Source organism: Abramis brama, assembly GCF_963993115.1.
Source record: "Abramis brama genome assembly, chromosome: 25".
NCBI lineage: Eukaryota > Metazoa > Chordata > Actinopteri > Cypriniformes > Leuciscidae > Abramis > Abramis brama.
The window spans coordinates 11,197,902-11,213,740 of NC_139987.1; the positions used below are offsets into that span (position 1 = coordinate 11,197,902).

General features: G+C 39.0%; 1 protein-coding gene across 44 annotated transcripts in view; it reads left to right on the top strand.

Annotated features, from left to right (window-relative positions):
• LOC311076813 (protocadherin gamma-C5-like) overlaps positions 1-10,235 on the top strand; it is a gene marked incomplete at its 5' end in the record, with an annotated part of 165,391 nt that extends 155,156 nt beyond the window's left edge. For 22 of the 44 annotated variants that reach the window (XM_084105276.1, XM_084105269.1, XM_084105271.1 and 19 more), the window contains 3 exons: positions 4,119-4,177; positions 6,020-6,138; positions 8,420-10,235. In XM_084105276.1, coding sequence (XP_083961402.1) covers positions 4,119-4,177; positions 6,020-6,138; positions 8,420-8,649 — 408 coding nt within the window. In that variant the 3' untranslated portion in view covers positions 8,650-10,235. Of the gene's footprint in view, positions 1-8; positions 2,797-4,118; positions 4,178-4,889; positions 4,944-6,019; positions 6,139-8,419 lie in introns of those variants that run through there. The other 22 variants (XM_084105251.1, XM_084105252.1, XM_084105249.1 and 19 more) reach the window with 2 other exon arrangements.
• Between the last annotated feature and the right edge of the window lie 5,604 nt (positions 10,236-15,839).

Consider the following 15,839-nt stretch of genomic DNA (forward strand, 5'->3'; position numbering starts at 1 on the left):
CGTTTCAAGTCAAACAATGTCATTTAAACAAGTTAATGTTTATACATTCCTTATATTACGTAACAGTGATATAGTTGCGCTGCTTTCAGCACCTTGGACAGCACCAGGCGTTCTTTTGTCTGAGCGAAGTAACTTTCCTCCAATAGAAAAGCACGATTTTAACCCCGCCCCTTTTCACTCTCTTCTAAGAGCCCCACACTTGTTGCTCGCAAGAGCTGTATTGTTGTTTTAGAAACTTACAACCAGTGGTGGAGATGGATACAAAACAAAACGTTTCTAAAACGTCTAAGATAAACGCATCTAGGAAATGCAAAAATTAAAATCTCGAAGGAATCTATAGCTGCTAGTTAAAATACTAATTTAAAAATGGAGAGTAAAGAGCGTTTTCAGAGAGCTTTTGGCTGGGCTGCAGTTTGGATTGTGCTTAACGCTTTGTGTTTTGGAACGCACGCTTCGGAACTTTTATATTCCACAGCGGAGGAATCTAAACCAGGAACTGTTGTTGGACACGTGACTAAAGATTTAGGAATGGACGTTCAAGTGATACTTCTAAGGGAGATGCGAATAATCTCGGAATCTAATGATAAATATGTTGACGTAGACCTGACATCTGGAGCTTTGGTGGTCAAGCAAACAATGGACAGAGAAAGTATGTGCGGAGGAAGTTTACATTGTCACATTCGGATCCAGATTTCCCTTCAAAATCCTTTGGAAATGCACAGCGTTACGATAGAAATTATGGATGTTAACGACAACGCGCCACTTTTCCAAAGCCGAGACACTTCGTTGGAAGTTTCAGAAGCGGCTGCGCCCGGCACAATGTTCCGCTTAGAAAGTGCGCATGACCCTGATGTGGGTTTGAATTCTTTGCGCGCTTATTTTCTTAGTCAAAACGATTGTTTTATCCTAAAAGTAGAAACTAAAAGTGACGGAAGTAAAATCCCAATTTTAGTCTTAAACAAGCCTCTTGACAGAGAAAAGACAAGTGAATTTAGCTTAATTTTAACTGCAGTTGATGGTGGAAGTGAAGAAAAGTCTGGAAATAGTGCCATTTTTATAAATATTTTAGATGTCAATGACAATGCGCCACACTTTCATAATCCTACAAAAAGAGCCACGCTTTTAGAAAATTCACCTCATAGATCGTTAGTTGCAACTCTTAATGCCTCCGATGCCGATCATGGTCAAAATGGTGAAATATCTTACATGTTCGATAAATACACCCCTGATAACGTTTTGAAACTCTTTAGCGTTGATTCTGTGACTGGCGAGATTAGAGTTACAGGACTAGTCGATCACGAGCTCGCTAACGTGTATGACGTCACTATTCTTGCTAGGGACAAAGGAATACCTCCCATGGAGGGCTCGTGCAACATCAAAATCGAGATTATTGACGTGAATGACAACACCCCTGCTATCACCATTAATGTGGTTTCCCCTGTAATCTCTGAAGATGTGAGTTCAGGCACTGTCATAGCCCTCATCAAAGTCAGAGATGAGGACACAGGGAAAAATGGCGAAGTGAGTGTGCACATCCCTTATGGGTTGCCTTTCAAGATGAGTTCGCCATATAAGGGGCTTTTCACTTTAATGACCGATGGCCAGCTGGACAGAGAGGCTTTGGCTGAATACACCATCACTGTGATCGCCACAGACTCTGGTTCCCCGCCTCGTTCCTCGCAGGAATCTTTTGTGTTACGTCTTTCAGATGTTAATGATAACCCCCCAGTCTTTTCACAGCCTTCTTACTCAGTAGACATAGCCGAAAACAATGCCCCAAATGCCCTCCTTCTGTCCGTGTCTGCATCAGACCCAGATGTAGGGGAGAATTCTACAGTTTATTTCTCGATTCTGGAGAGCGAGGCTATCGGTATGTCCGTGTCTTCATATGTGTATATTAACCCAGATAGTGGGCAGATATATGCTATGAGAAAGTTTGACTATGAGCAACTGAATGCGTTTCAATTCGTGGTGCAGGTTCTTGATAGAGGAACTCCAGGTCAAAGCTCCAACACCACAGTGCATGTATTTATTAAAGATCAGAATGATCACCCTCCTGTCCTTATATACCCTGCACCCCCATCTGATGGGACACTGCAGTTTTTAGTACCTAGCACACTCAGTATCGGATACCTAGTCAATCGCATCACATTTGTGGATGGTGATAGTGGCCACAATGCCTGGTTATTCTACAGTATCTCAGGCCTAGATGCTGAAATGTTTCACATAGGTGCACATACCGGAGAGCTGCGCACAGCCCGTAAACTTACAGCAGAGGACAACAAATCTGTCTTTAGTCTCACTGTGATTGTAAAAGATAACGGCAGGTCTTCTCTCTCCGCTAGTGTGGTAGTTAACATCACCTTGGCTGAAAAAGCCTCAGACACCTCTTCTGAACGCGTGAGCTCTAACTCCAAAAGACCAACTGGGCCTGACCTCACTTTGTATCTTATAATCACTTTATCCTTCATTATTGCGGTCTCATTCCTGGCTATCATTGTTCTAGCAGTGCGCTGGCTCGGCCACCGCGGCTACATTATGTGCCTCATGCAAAAACTTGGTTTCAAGCACACACCTCGCGAGCACCAACATAGTGACCTCCACCTGCAGCTAAATACTGACGGTCCTGTTAGATACATGGAGGTCGTGGGGGCCTCTCGGGATTTCCACAAACACACATATGCACCTGGTTTCTCCACCATCTCCAGCAGAAGTGACTTTGTGTTTGTTAAGGCGCCACAGAGCGCTCTAAGCATGCGACTGTCAAAAAGACTCTTCACTCACTCACTCATGAAGGTGAGAGTTTCCAGAAATATTATGCACTAGCGTTTAAAAGTTTGAGGTTGGTAAGATTTTTAAATGTATTTGAAAGAAATCTCTTATGCTACCAAGACTACTCTATTTTACTCGTAAATAGTAAATGCAGAGTAATTTTAAATAACTGTTTTCTATTTTAATATGTTCAAATGTAATTCAGTCCTGTGATGGCAAAGCTGAATTTTCAGCATTATTACTCCAGTCTTCAGTGTCACATGATCCTTCAGAAATCAGTCTAATATACTGATTTGGTGCTCAATTTTTTTATTTTTTTATTTTAAGATTCTTTGACAATTTAAAGTTCCAAAGAACTGCATTTATTTGAAATAGAAATATTTTGTAAAATTATAAATGTTTTTATTGTCTTTGACTAATTTGAGCGTCATGTGTTTGTGGTAACATGAAAATCATGCTGTACAGTATATGTCCATAAATTTCTATTGACGCAGGCTTCAGTCTCTATGACTCACTTTTTGGACAAAGCACTCTGTAATGCCAAGTGTATTAATAATCAGGCCATGTTCAGAGCTATTTCAAGACCCAATGACACAGCGGATAATTCAACAATATGAATCTGAGAAGAGTTATGATTAAAAAATAGTCAAATGTTCTGCCGTGAGGTGAAGCTGACTTTTCTAAAATCATTATAATTTAGAAATAGAAGCAGTTGGATGAAACTGTATGCATGCTATGCAGTCCAAAACAGCAGACTGTCTTTTGTGAATTCTGCACTAGAGTTTAGAGGATCATTGTGACATTGCACATGCCTTGAATAGCCTCTTGCAACATAATGGCTCAACCCGGTGTGGGGACATGCAGCATAATTGTGTGGGATACAAAGGAAATGAAAAATGTGAAAATTATGAAATATGGTGGGGGGGATTTATCCACAACCCACCCACAGGTGAGCTCATATTTTGTTTAATACAGACTTGTGTGTATTTTCCTCATGCACACGCACTCATGCGTGACGGCAACATGATCGAAGTTTCAATTATTCACACACACTCTCCCTCAACCTATTTCCAACCCTATGTTCTTCTTTGTTGCTTTATTTCTCACTACTGCCCTCAATTTTTTTTCCTTATGTTCTGGCGAAGGTGCAGTTTCAAACAGTCCTGAGGAGAAACAGAAGATGTGTTTCAAAGTGTACTTTGATGTCAATAATACAAATTTGTGTTTCAGAACTACAACCTCCTATGACGGGATGGAGGGACCTGCTCTTCAGAACATACAACTAGTGCATATGAATCTCTGTGCAAAACAAGATTTTGACAAAAATCATTTCTTCTTATTTTCAGCAAAAGCCACCTAACTCTGATTGGCGATTTCCTCCAAACCAGAGGCCCGGACCAAGCGGGTGAGTGTTGGATTCAATTTACTTGTCTCGCAAAAACCTATAAATAACATTTGAGATTATCCACGTGGTATTACCCTCTATTTTTAGTAATAATTTGAATTTAATCTGTCTGATTGGAATGAGATAACAGAGCATAATAACAGAACAAAATCAGGGATAACCCATAAACATTTGAGTGCCCATGCAGACTTTTAATGGTCGCTATCTTCTGAAGTTAGTCAGCAAGAAGAGTTAAGGAAATAATACTCATAGAAAAAAACATGTAGATTAGAACCAAAAAGATTTTAAAAAAATTCCTTCCTTTGTGTTTTCATCTCTACATTTAGTCCAAAATACTGTCATTATTGCCATTGTTAATATTATAGATCCCAATGACAAGTCACCACTGTTCCATAATCCTATAAAGAAATCCTGCAAAGGAAACCCTGCAAAAGAATCCTGTGTAGAAAATCCTGCAAAAATAAAACCCTGCAAAAGAAATCACGTGAAAAAAAATCTTGCAAAAGCACCAGATATATTATTTATGACAGCAATCATCAGATTAAAACATACAAAGGCTAACCAACTACCTGTGAGATACAACGTCTTTATAGTACCGTATACAAGGTTTTAACTTCAAGGGAACACCCATCCATGTGCTCTGATCAGTCTCGTCCTCACTGGACGTGGGGCGATTGAGTGACAGCTGCATGCTCCTGTGCTTATCTTTCAGTCAACACAGGTTCCACACCCTGCAGCAGAGATGGACTCCATACGAGAAGTCCAGGTAGAGTGAAGGCGAAGAGAAGGCTAGTGTGTGGTAGCGTTTGGCTTCACCTGGTGTGTGGCCTTCTAGTGCTGTGTTTAGGTCGTTCAGATTATGTGTCCTGCAGCTTCCAGCGACATGCTGTCCAGTCTGTTCCAACACATATATATATATGTAAACGCAAATTACATGCAGTTCGGTTCATTCAAGGATAAGGCTTTTGGATGTATGTGTATCGCTGATAGCTGTTTGTTGCATCTTGTTCTGCGGGTTGTCGTCGCACTGTGTTTACCTGTGCTTAGTAAACTTGTTTGTTCCAATTTGGTTTATTTTGGCTTTGTAGAGCCAAGTCTGTGAAGTATGTCCCTAAAGAGTAGAGAAATATTTCTGTCCTCATGTACGGACCACGCTATCTGTTTGTGTGGGTAGAGAGAGTAAAACAAAAAAAAAGCTTTTTATTCATGTGACATTTTGAAACTGAACAGCCTGTAATAACAAGAAATATACTTAAAGGGATAGTTCAGCCAAAAATGAAAATTCTGTCATCATTTACTCACCCTCATATTGTTCCAAACCTGTATGACCTTTTTTTTTTTTTTTTTTTTTTTTTTTTTTTAAACACTGGACCCCATTGAATTCCACTGTGTTTCACATAAGAAAAATAAAGTCCTACAGGTTTGGAAAAACATGAGGTTGAGTAAATGAGAAAAGTGAATTAGTTAATTATTTTTAATTTCGGGGTGAACTATCCCTTTAAATAAAGCTTGTTGTGATTTAATCAAAGGGCAAAGTGTATGTGTTGTCATGCCACATGGTGTAAACAGACATATAACTGTATTCTGATCAGCTCATCTGTCTGTTTACATCATGCTTACCTCGGCTCTGTCGACTTTAGCCTCCATTTTCTGACTGAACTGCACTGTCCTGCCCTGTCACACAAAATGGCTGTCTCAGCTAATGATCCGGGTGCGTTTATGCTAGCAAACTTGGTGGCTGCTGTTCTCATAAGTGTGTGCGAGAAATAAAATGTGAGAAAAAAGCACCATGAATGTGTGTGAGCACATGTCGAGTCACTAACCCCGTTCTCTCTTGTGTAGGGCTGGAGTGCGTCCTGACGAGGCAGGTGCCGGCGCTGGTGTGATAGCGGGAACAGGACCATGGCCCAACCCCCCTACCGAAGCTGAACAGCTCCAGGCTCTGATGGCGGCAGCGAACGGTGAATCTCAATCTCGCTTATAACCCCTTCTCTTAGAAAACTGCATCAGAAAGAGAGCGAATAAGAACATGGGGAGAAAGCATTAGCACATTTAGCCTTTACTATATTTCACATTATTGCAATTTAGCTTTTGAGTCAGCAAAACTTAGCTTGTAAGAAGAAAATGTCCTTCTGGCTGATCAGCTTTACAAGCTAAATTTTCATTTTAATCTTGCTGGTTAAGCTAATTAAGCAAACCATCGGGGGCAAATCAGCCCACCGGCGTCCAAAACACAACATATGCTCGTCTGTAAAGGAGGAAAGCTTATACACATACTGTATTTGATCCACCAGTCCTCTAGATCAGATTCTGAAGAGCGTTAGTAACTGGGAGATGTAAGGAAAGAGAGAGAGAGAGAGAGAGAGAGAGAGAGAGAGAGAGAGAGATAGAGAGAGAGAGAGAGAGAGAGAGAGAGAGAGAGAGAGAGAGAGAGAGAGAGAGCGAGAGCGAGCAGCTTCTAGGGTACAATAGATTTCACAATTTATTGACTGTTATAGAGTCAAACTAATTGAGTGTAAAGAGACAAAGGAGACTTTCTCCCTCTCAGAAGCTGCAGTCAACACAACAACAAAATGTGCTGATGTTCTTCTCTAGCCAAGATGAATGCAGTCTTTCTAAGAAACAGAATGTTCACATATATACATGCTAGATGAAGCCGAGCTATACAATCACATTATCTAGATCTGTTAGTTCAAATTCACACCGGGCTGGTATGATTTTAGTCAGAATAAAACATTTTCAAGATGTTTAATAGACTAATTGTTTTAGTCTGATTAAATCAAACTTGTAAGGCCATGTTAATGTACTTTGTACGTTTATTTAGAGATAAATGTATATTTAGTAACACAATAACACTTTACTGTACTTTCAAAAAGAGTATTATTATGGAAATTAAATACTTTAAAAGAATTTACTTAAGTACGAACTGAATGCAATGTTTTCGTATACTTCATTGGATTGTAAATGGCAATGAAATGAAAATATATTATAATTTATATTAAATGCAATTAGCTGAATTTTAGAGTTCCTTGTCCCACTTAAGAATTAAGTACAACATTATATGTAATTTTGTAATTACTTCTATTGTCTTTGAAATATCGTTTAAAGTGTACTGTTGAATGTAATGACAAGCATTTATGGTAAACTACAATACACTTAAGTGCCATTTCCGTTGAAACATTTGCTTTAGTCTTTTAGTCACATGACCCAAAGACACATTATTAAATATATCAAATTTAAAGTTAAAGTATGTTCGAAAAACACAATAGCGTTAAAATTATATTCAAATACTTCACGTGTGCTTTAGTATGTTTGTCAACACAAAATAAGTGTCCTTCTTTAAAGCAATGTATGTATTAAAATGTAAGTTTAATTTGACATTATTACAAAGTGGACTTTTTTAAAGCATACTAAGTGTGTTAAGAAACATGAACGTTTACTCTCTAAGTACATTTAAGTGGCCTTTTATTTCATTGATATTATCTGCAAGTTTTATATATATATATATATATACTGTATATATGAAGAATTCATATGCAAAAGCCTCTAAGTGCCATCTGAAATTTTCTTCTAGAATGATCATTTTTATCAAGCTCGTATATTTAAGTTCAATAATTTCACTTAAATGGCAATGCAAATTACCTATTAATTGTCATTTAAGTGAAATTACTTAACTTAAATATACAAGCTTTATAAAAATGAAAGATGGCACTTATAGGCTTTTGCATCTGAACTCTTCATATATACACCTTTAAGAGTACACTACAAATGCACATTCAAGACCATTAAGTGCACTTATTTTTTCACAAGGGTGGGTCCATGTTAAATTGACCAGAGCTTTGACTTGTTGTGAATTTGGGGGGTGGGAATCAGATTTATTGCGTGAAAACAAAGGCAGACCTGCCTCACTGCCATTAGAGGACAATGCCACTTCCCTTTGCAATGCAGTTTACAAGAACTGTGAAAATAGTGCGTTCTATTCTTGTATACTACAGTACACATGTATTCTGTCCCTGTAAGAGTGTTGCTGAGTATGAGATGCATGTCGATGTTACGGCATTCATAATGCATGGGGGATGGGCAGGCAGAAGCAGGTCACTGAAGGAGCTGCAATGCGGTTCCTGAGTGACTGAATTATGAGCTCTGTGCTGAACCAACCCATCTCTAACCTTTCCCATCTCTCTCTCTCCTGTTCTTCTTGCCATTTTTCTTTCTTTCTCACCCTACCGTTGCTCTCAGAAGCAAGTGAAGCCACTGCAACTCTCGGCCCTCGCTACAATCTACAGTACGGCCCAGAGTACCGCCAGAACGTGTACATCCCGGGCAGTACCGCCACCCTCACGGCCAACCCTCAGCAACAGGTACCCCAGCAGGCCCTTCCCCCTCCTCAGGCCCTGCCCCCCGCCGAGGTCCCCAAAGCAGCTCAGACGCCCGCCAGCAAGAAGAAGCCCACCAAGAAAGACAAGAAGTAAGGCACACGTGGAAGCACTATCAGAGCTGCAGAAATATGTTGCCGGGATCTGAGCATCTCTCCTCACAAAACGTGTCCACAGGTTTGGTCAAAGAATCAAAAGATTAAGATTCAATGTTTATGTCTGTGAGGTTTTCATTTGTTTGGTTTAGATTTACTTATTTTGAATTCCAATACAATATATTACTCAATAACCCCGCAAAAAAATCAAGCATTTCCTGTCACTGAAAAATGACTGAACGAAAGGAGATGTGTTCAGATTCCTGAAGGCCGTTCTTCGACAGAAAACTCTGTCCTGTAAATAGCATTACTAAAACAAGAAGAAAACATGCATTTCTTCTTTTATTTTTTTTTCCCTCAAATGTAATGTTTTAGGCTTTTTTGTGTTCTTTTCAAAGCAAAGTAGATGCTTCTTGTGGTTACAAAATGAAACGCTGTTAGGCTTTTTAACATAATGTGCCACAACTCTTACCTTGACTGAAATGAGTATTGAGCTGAACTATGCAGTGCAAAGAGGATGTTGTTTTCGGAGTAAGAGAATACATTCACATTTGTCTAAAACCAGATGGTGAGACACTGGACTGTTGGCATGGTATTTAAAAATAGATTCAGTCTTCTCATTAATATCCAGTTAAGCAGAGCTGAATGTTAGGTTAACACCGTTTGACTATTCTTTGCTATTATTTCCGTTTAGCGTGGTATATAAAAATCCTTTGGAATTGCAAGTAATGTAAACAGTGTTTTTTAAAGATCAGAAAAGATAATCTCAGCCTTTGTAAGGTCAAGATCAGAGATTGATTTGGGTCAAAGTGAATGTGCTAAGAGTTTGAGTCGGTGGAAAACATGAAGTCAACCAAAATGAAAGAAAACAATGAATATGTGGAAAGACTAATGACTAACTTCAACGCAACACTGTACTTGAATGGATCTTAGATGGAAGGATTCTGCACCAACCACCACCACCACCACAGTGTATATAAAATGTGTAACCTGTCTGTACAAACATTAGAGCCACAAGGGCTGGCTGTTACAGGAATGTTTCAGTATTTTTTAAAAAAGCAACAAAAAATATGATAGAAAAAAGAAAAAGAAAAAAGATCCAGTGTAGTGTTCAAGATCATTGACTAACCAAACTGTACATACTACAAAACTTCTGAAGACACGCAATCGTAGCTTAAGGCTTGTGGACTATGTGCATATTTTTGTGTTTTTCCCCTTCGATTACACTTTCTTTCCATTTCTCCAATCACCTTGAAAGATAACAGACGATACTTACTGTCATTAGAGTACCTCCCCTCCCCACATCTGACTGTACTTTTCTGTGCTTGTAATTCCAATCAGTCGGTAATGATACTGGAATGCCAATCCTGTCTGTTTGACTATCTATCTTATCTTATCTATATATATAAATGTCTGTCTGCTGCTTGGCTACCTTTCTGTATTTGACTGTGATTCCTTTTAAGAAATGCTTAGCACCTCATGTTACCCTTTTTATTTTACAAGCTAATATTTATATCGCTGTTGATTTATGTTTTACTTTATTATTGGAACACTTACATTTGAAATAAAATTTTGTCAGAACTCACAGTCATGGCTGAGCTGTATTTTTTAAGTTTCTTGGTCTGTGGACATGTAAACAAGGTATACAGTTCAAAAGTTTGGGGTCGGTAAGAGTTTTTGAAAGAAATTAATACTTTTATTCAGCAAGGATGCTTTAAATTGATCAAAAGTTGACTTTTATAATGTTACAAAAGATTTATATATCAAATAAATGGTGTTTTTTTAATATTTAGCAGCACAACTGTTTTCAACATTGATAGTAAATGTTTCTTAAGCACAAATCAGCATATTAGAATGATTTAAGAAGGATCATGTGACACTGAAGACTTGAGTAATGATGCTGTAAATGATAAATTACATTTTAAAATATATTAAAATAGAAAACTGTTATTTTACATTCTAATAATATTTCACTCTATAACTGTTTTTTATTGTTTTTCTAAAATAAATGCGGCCTTGCTTTTTGAGATTTCGTTCTAAAACATTTTTAAAACATTACCGACCCCATTTTCCCAGGATGTGCGTCACTGATGCCCAAAAAGAAATCAAAATGTTCATATCTGCAACTTCAATGCACATGACCCAATTTAAGTATCATTATTGATTCAGTTCAGAAAGAAGAATAAGATTGCTGGCGTCAGGAGGAGCGAGCTCTGCAGAGATTTCAGAAGTAGGACATCAGCTCTGTTCTCGTGTATCCATATATAGCAGAGACATACGTGTGCGGAGGCACTCCAAATGGCAGAGAAACACGACTCCTCACCGTGCCCGTATACTATGAAGGAATCGCTGGAAAAAGTCCAGAAAATTGGATAAACAAAAGATGAATCATATTCTGAAGCTTATGCAAGATCCAAAACACCTGCTCATATTAAAGCAAGCACAAAACATTTGAAATATGTAATTACTTTAAAAACCATTAACCCAATCTGCTATTCGTACGTTCAGGGGACATTTAGTTTAATTGCTGTTTTGTCTAAATGAATTGTGGGAAGAATTACCGCTCTCATTTTCAGCTTCAGAAATCACAGACATGTATTCACTGACTCACCAGCTATTATATAACAGCATCGAAATGTCATGTGCGAAGTGTCCGTCACTTACAAACCTGTTAGTATGTTAAAGTGATTGTATTGATGTAACTAGAAAAGCTGACTGCAGTCCATAGAGCATTTTAAACTGAAGGTCATGTGTTCTTGGATTCACTTACACAATCACATTATAGATTGTATCGAGCACAGCCGAGAACATGGTCAAATTAGATGAGTTACTTTAAAGGCTTAAACCTCCATTTTATTAAAGCAGACCTGCTCTCAGCAAAGCAGTTTCCTCTCCCCCACAAAATGGCCGATACCTCGCACAACTGCAGCGGTTGCCTTGGTGATGAGAGAAGGACTCCAATATTCTGAGAAACAGCAGAATCAGAATCAGTCAGGTGAAATGTGCACAATACAGCATCCATACACACAGCAAACAATACAAAACCCTGACCTCATAATTGTCCAACTGTGAAATACACTAAATAATGATGCGGGTTCTCTTTAAAAATTACAGTTCTTAGATATCTCTTATGTTGCATCAAAGGACACAATTTGAACCTCAAATAACCACTGCAAAAAGAAGCTTGAAAACGCTGCAGGGAAGAGACTATGGTTGGATTAGAGGTCATTTATATGACTTTCTATTAACTAAGTTCTAAGTACAGTCTATCTAGCATCATTTTATGTGCTATCCAATTGAAGGCATTATAGATATAGGAAGCTGTCCCTATATGATCTGTCTAAGACGCTGTATTGGGACATGACAGCATTAACGCACTGCTTCAGACGGGCAACTCTCCAAGACAGCAGCTGCTTCTTCAGAGCTAAACTCTCCATTTCCTCTCTGCCACGGAGATTATGCAGCCAATCAGCAAAGTCCACAACATCACACTCTGTGCAGCATGAAAGACCAATCACTGCTGCGGTCACAGAGCAAATATAGTCTACACAGAAAACTTATTTAAAAAATACAGATATAAATAAACATACACACACAAATACTGTATATATATATATGTGTATGTATGCGTATATATGTATATTATTATATATTTATATATGTATCTCTGAAAATACAGTAAAAACAGTAATACTGTGAAATATGATTAAAATGTTAAATATCAGTTTTCTATTTGAATATATTATAATATTTAATTTATTCCTGAGATGGCAAAGCTGAATTTTCAGCATCATTACTCCAGTCTTCAGTGTCACATGATCCTTCAGAAATCATTTTAATATGCTGATTTGATGCTCAAGAAATGTATTATTACTATCAGTGTTGAAAACAGTGGTGATGCTTAATGTATTTGTGGAAACAGTGATACATTTGGCTTTTCATGATTCAATGATGATTAGAAAGTTCAAAAGAACAGCATTTATTAAAGTCTATAGAATGTAAACATAAAAACCTACAATAAATATCAATTTGATCAATTTAATGAATTCTTGTTGAATAAAAGTACAAGGCCTGGTTTGACAGACAGGGCTTTGATTAAGCCAGGATTAGGCCTTGGTTCAATTAGGACATTTAAGTAGCTGTTATAAATATGCCCAATAAATGTGGTGTTTATCTTAAGACAAAAAAATGGCACTGACATATTTTAAGATATGTCAGTGCAAGTTGCTTTCATCTAAAACAGCTCAAATGTTTTAGTCTGGGTCTTGGCTTAAGCCTCATCTGTGAAACCGGTGGATAATTAAAATAAAAATGTTTTTAAATCTCACTGACCCCAAAATAATTATAGAAATATTATTCCTATTTTAACTTGCTTTTCATTTTACACCACAAAAATAAAATTATATCACATGACAACAAAAAAGCTCTCTCATCTCTGATTATCTGGCAACACTGAATGGCTCTGTTTAGGCGGTTCAATCAGAGCTGCCTGTTAACCAGCATAAACAAGGTCATTGATCAGAGCCCAGACCACGTGGATTGCCAGTGAATGCCCCACACGAACAGAAGCATCGCTACACACTAGCAGGGCAGATGGTCTTTTCAACTGCCATTACACAGTGCCACTGGTCATTCCATCAGGGAAAGGTCATTTCCTCTTAAAACACTGCAGACAATTATCTGGTAAAATGTCAGCTGACCAGTAACGTCCTTCATACCCGGCAGGTTGGTTCTTCCAAATCATGCACACATCAAACACATCTTCCTCATCACTGTCAGATGGCTCTAACGCATTACTCAAAAGAACTGGTTTTTTCGTGCACTAATTTGCTCACAAAACCGGATGGGTTTGGTGTTTCAGGACACAGATTTGCGGCTTCTCTTTGCTTTGTGAGACAGCACTGAAGTCATTCAGTGAGAAAACGCAAGCAAGGAATAAAAGGACTCCATCTGCCAGGCGAACGAGCACCCGCACCCCACCCCTCCATTCTTTCCCCCCCCACCCTGCTCAGACACACTGAATATAGAGTCGACAGCCACAAAAAAACCCTCTGCAGCTGCTGTTGTCATGGAAACAAGGCCGTCAGCCGAGCCCTCCCACCAACACAGGGATTTTGAGCATCCAAAAACGACATTTTGAGACCCTAAAAGGAGGGAGATGGTGTGATTGTCTTTCTCTTCATCTCAGCTTTGTGCATGTGTAATGTAAAAGCAAATGTGATAGTGACAAATAAATCAAATCCAATGTGTTAATTCTTGAGAAAAATAGAGTAAAACACAACCACATAGAAAATCCCCCCAAAATCCCCAAGATTGTAACTAAAATAACAAGAACCCTCAAAAAACAATCCATTCCTTGCTTTAGGCCCTGCAGCAGATTGCAAGATTGCAAGATTTATGACGTCTTCTAAGAAAAGCAATGCTTCATTGCCCCACTTATTGCTTACCAAAGGGATGCAACATGACGTCAGCTTTTCCCACTAAACCCCCACCATCTTTTTTTTTCTCTCTCGCTACTGCCAAACACCTTCCTTTTTCTGCTATACATCGTTTCTTTCAAAGGCTGTCTATATTTATAGATTCTCGTCAGTGGAGTGAGTCCTTGTCCTATATAATATTCATAGACCGCAGAGGCTCCGCAGAGCGTGGGTTCATAAAACCGGTCTGTCCCCCCACTTCCATCCACCGTGGCCGTATCCATAGCAACCTCGCATCCCTAAACCTACATGCCAGTCTGCATTTCTCTACCGCAGGCTTACAGCCCGACCTTAACCCACCTGAGCAGCAGCTGTGAGCATTTCGCAGGTCAGTGGAGTAGGAAATGTACTGAAAATAATTGTACGCAACCCACTGAGTCTATCATCCGTTCAGAGTATCGTCTTTTCTTTTAGCTTCATGCCAAAACTATATCAAGTTTAAAGCAGCACACAGAGTGGCATCAATGTAAGAAGATTACTGTCATTCTCCCCCATCCCCCTTTTAGTCCTTCTGTTCTCGTTCCTTCTGAGTCAATCCCGCCTGGTTCCTTGCATGCTTTTATTTTCATTCTTTTGTTCGTCTTTCTGGCAGGTATCAAAGTATGTATGATAGCACACATGGAGAGATGCCTGCAGCAAGAACACACGACCACACACACACACATGCACACACAGGATGGGGGAGAGGAACCTCATCATGAACAAGGAGCAAGGTAACTATGGCAACGGACAAAGAAGGGATGACGACATTTTGTAGGGTGAACAGTGGAAGGAAATGGTTTGCAGTAAGACCGCATGTTATTTTTATCTGCATCACGTATAACACGAATGCAAGTGCTAATTTTTTCCCCAATTGTTCCTTTTCAATTAAATGTGTTATCTATGCTATCTAGTGTTTCATTCTCTGGCTGTTTTGGATATGTGTGCTATAGTGTTCTTTATAATGGTGGCATAAACAGCTGTGAGAGTGTGAGGAGGCGAGTGTGGGAAGGGCTTAAGAGGCAGATGACCGTTCAGGCGGTCAAATGTGTTGTTGTTTGTGCAGGGACTACCCTCCACTATTTATTTTTTTATTCAGGCTGATTATGGCCCCCCTGCCATCCGAGTCTGATGTCACAGTCTATACAAGCTGGCATGGAAAAAGGGAGAGACAATATAGTGTAATCTAATTCTGTCAGTCAGCGAGTCGGTCTAATACACACATCTGGGTTAGACAGAAGTATCGTAACAGATGATCATTCAGATACACACGGCCTGAAGGCTTCATGAGGATGTGACCCCACACAGCGACCCACCCCACCATCATACCAATCACATCAGCACTGGCTATGACCAGGACAACTGCCCCAGATTCACACACTAAACCACACACCTCCTTCACATTCAATTAGCAGAAAGTGGGTGTTTATTTTTTCCTGGAGAGATTTACTCATGAATTATGTGTAGGAAGTAAGGTGGTGAATCCTTACACAACAAACATCAAACAGAAACCGTATAATGTCACCCATTATTGGAAATCTGCTGCCCACATAACCAGTGATTCATTTTCAGCCTCAATACAGTTGCCCCAAAAGTATTTGGACACTTGGACTATACTTATGAATCATATAACATCAAATTTATAACTATTTCTGCAACTACCCAACTGGTCTCATAATTAAGATGTATAATGTCCTATAGCAGAGTAACCACAGGTGTAGTTCATCACGTAAAT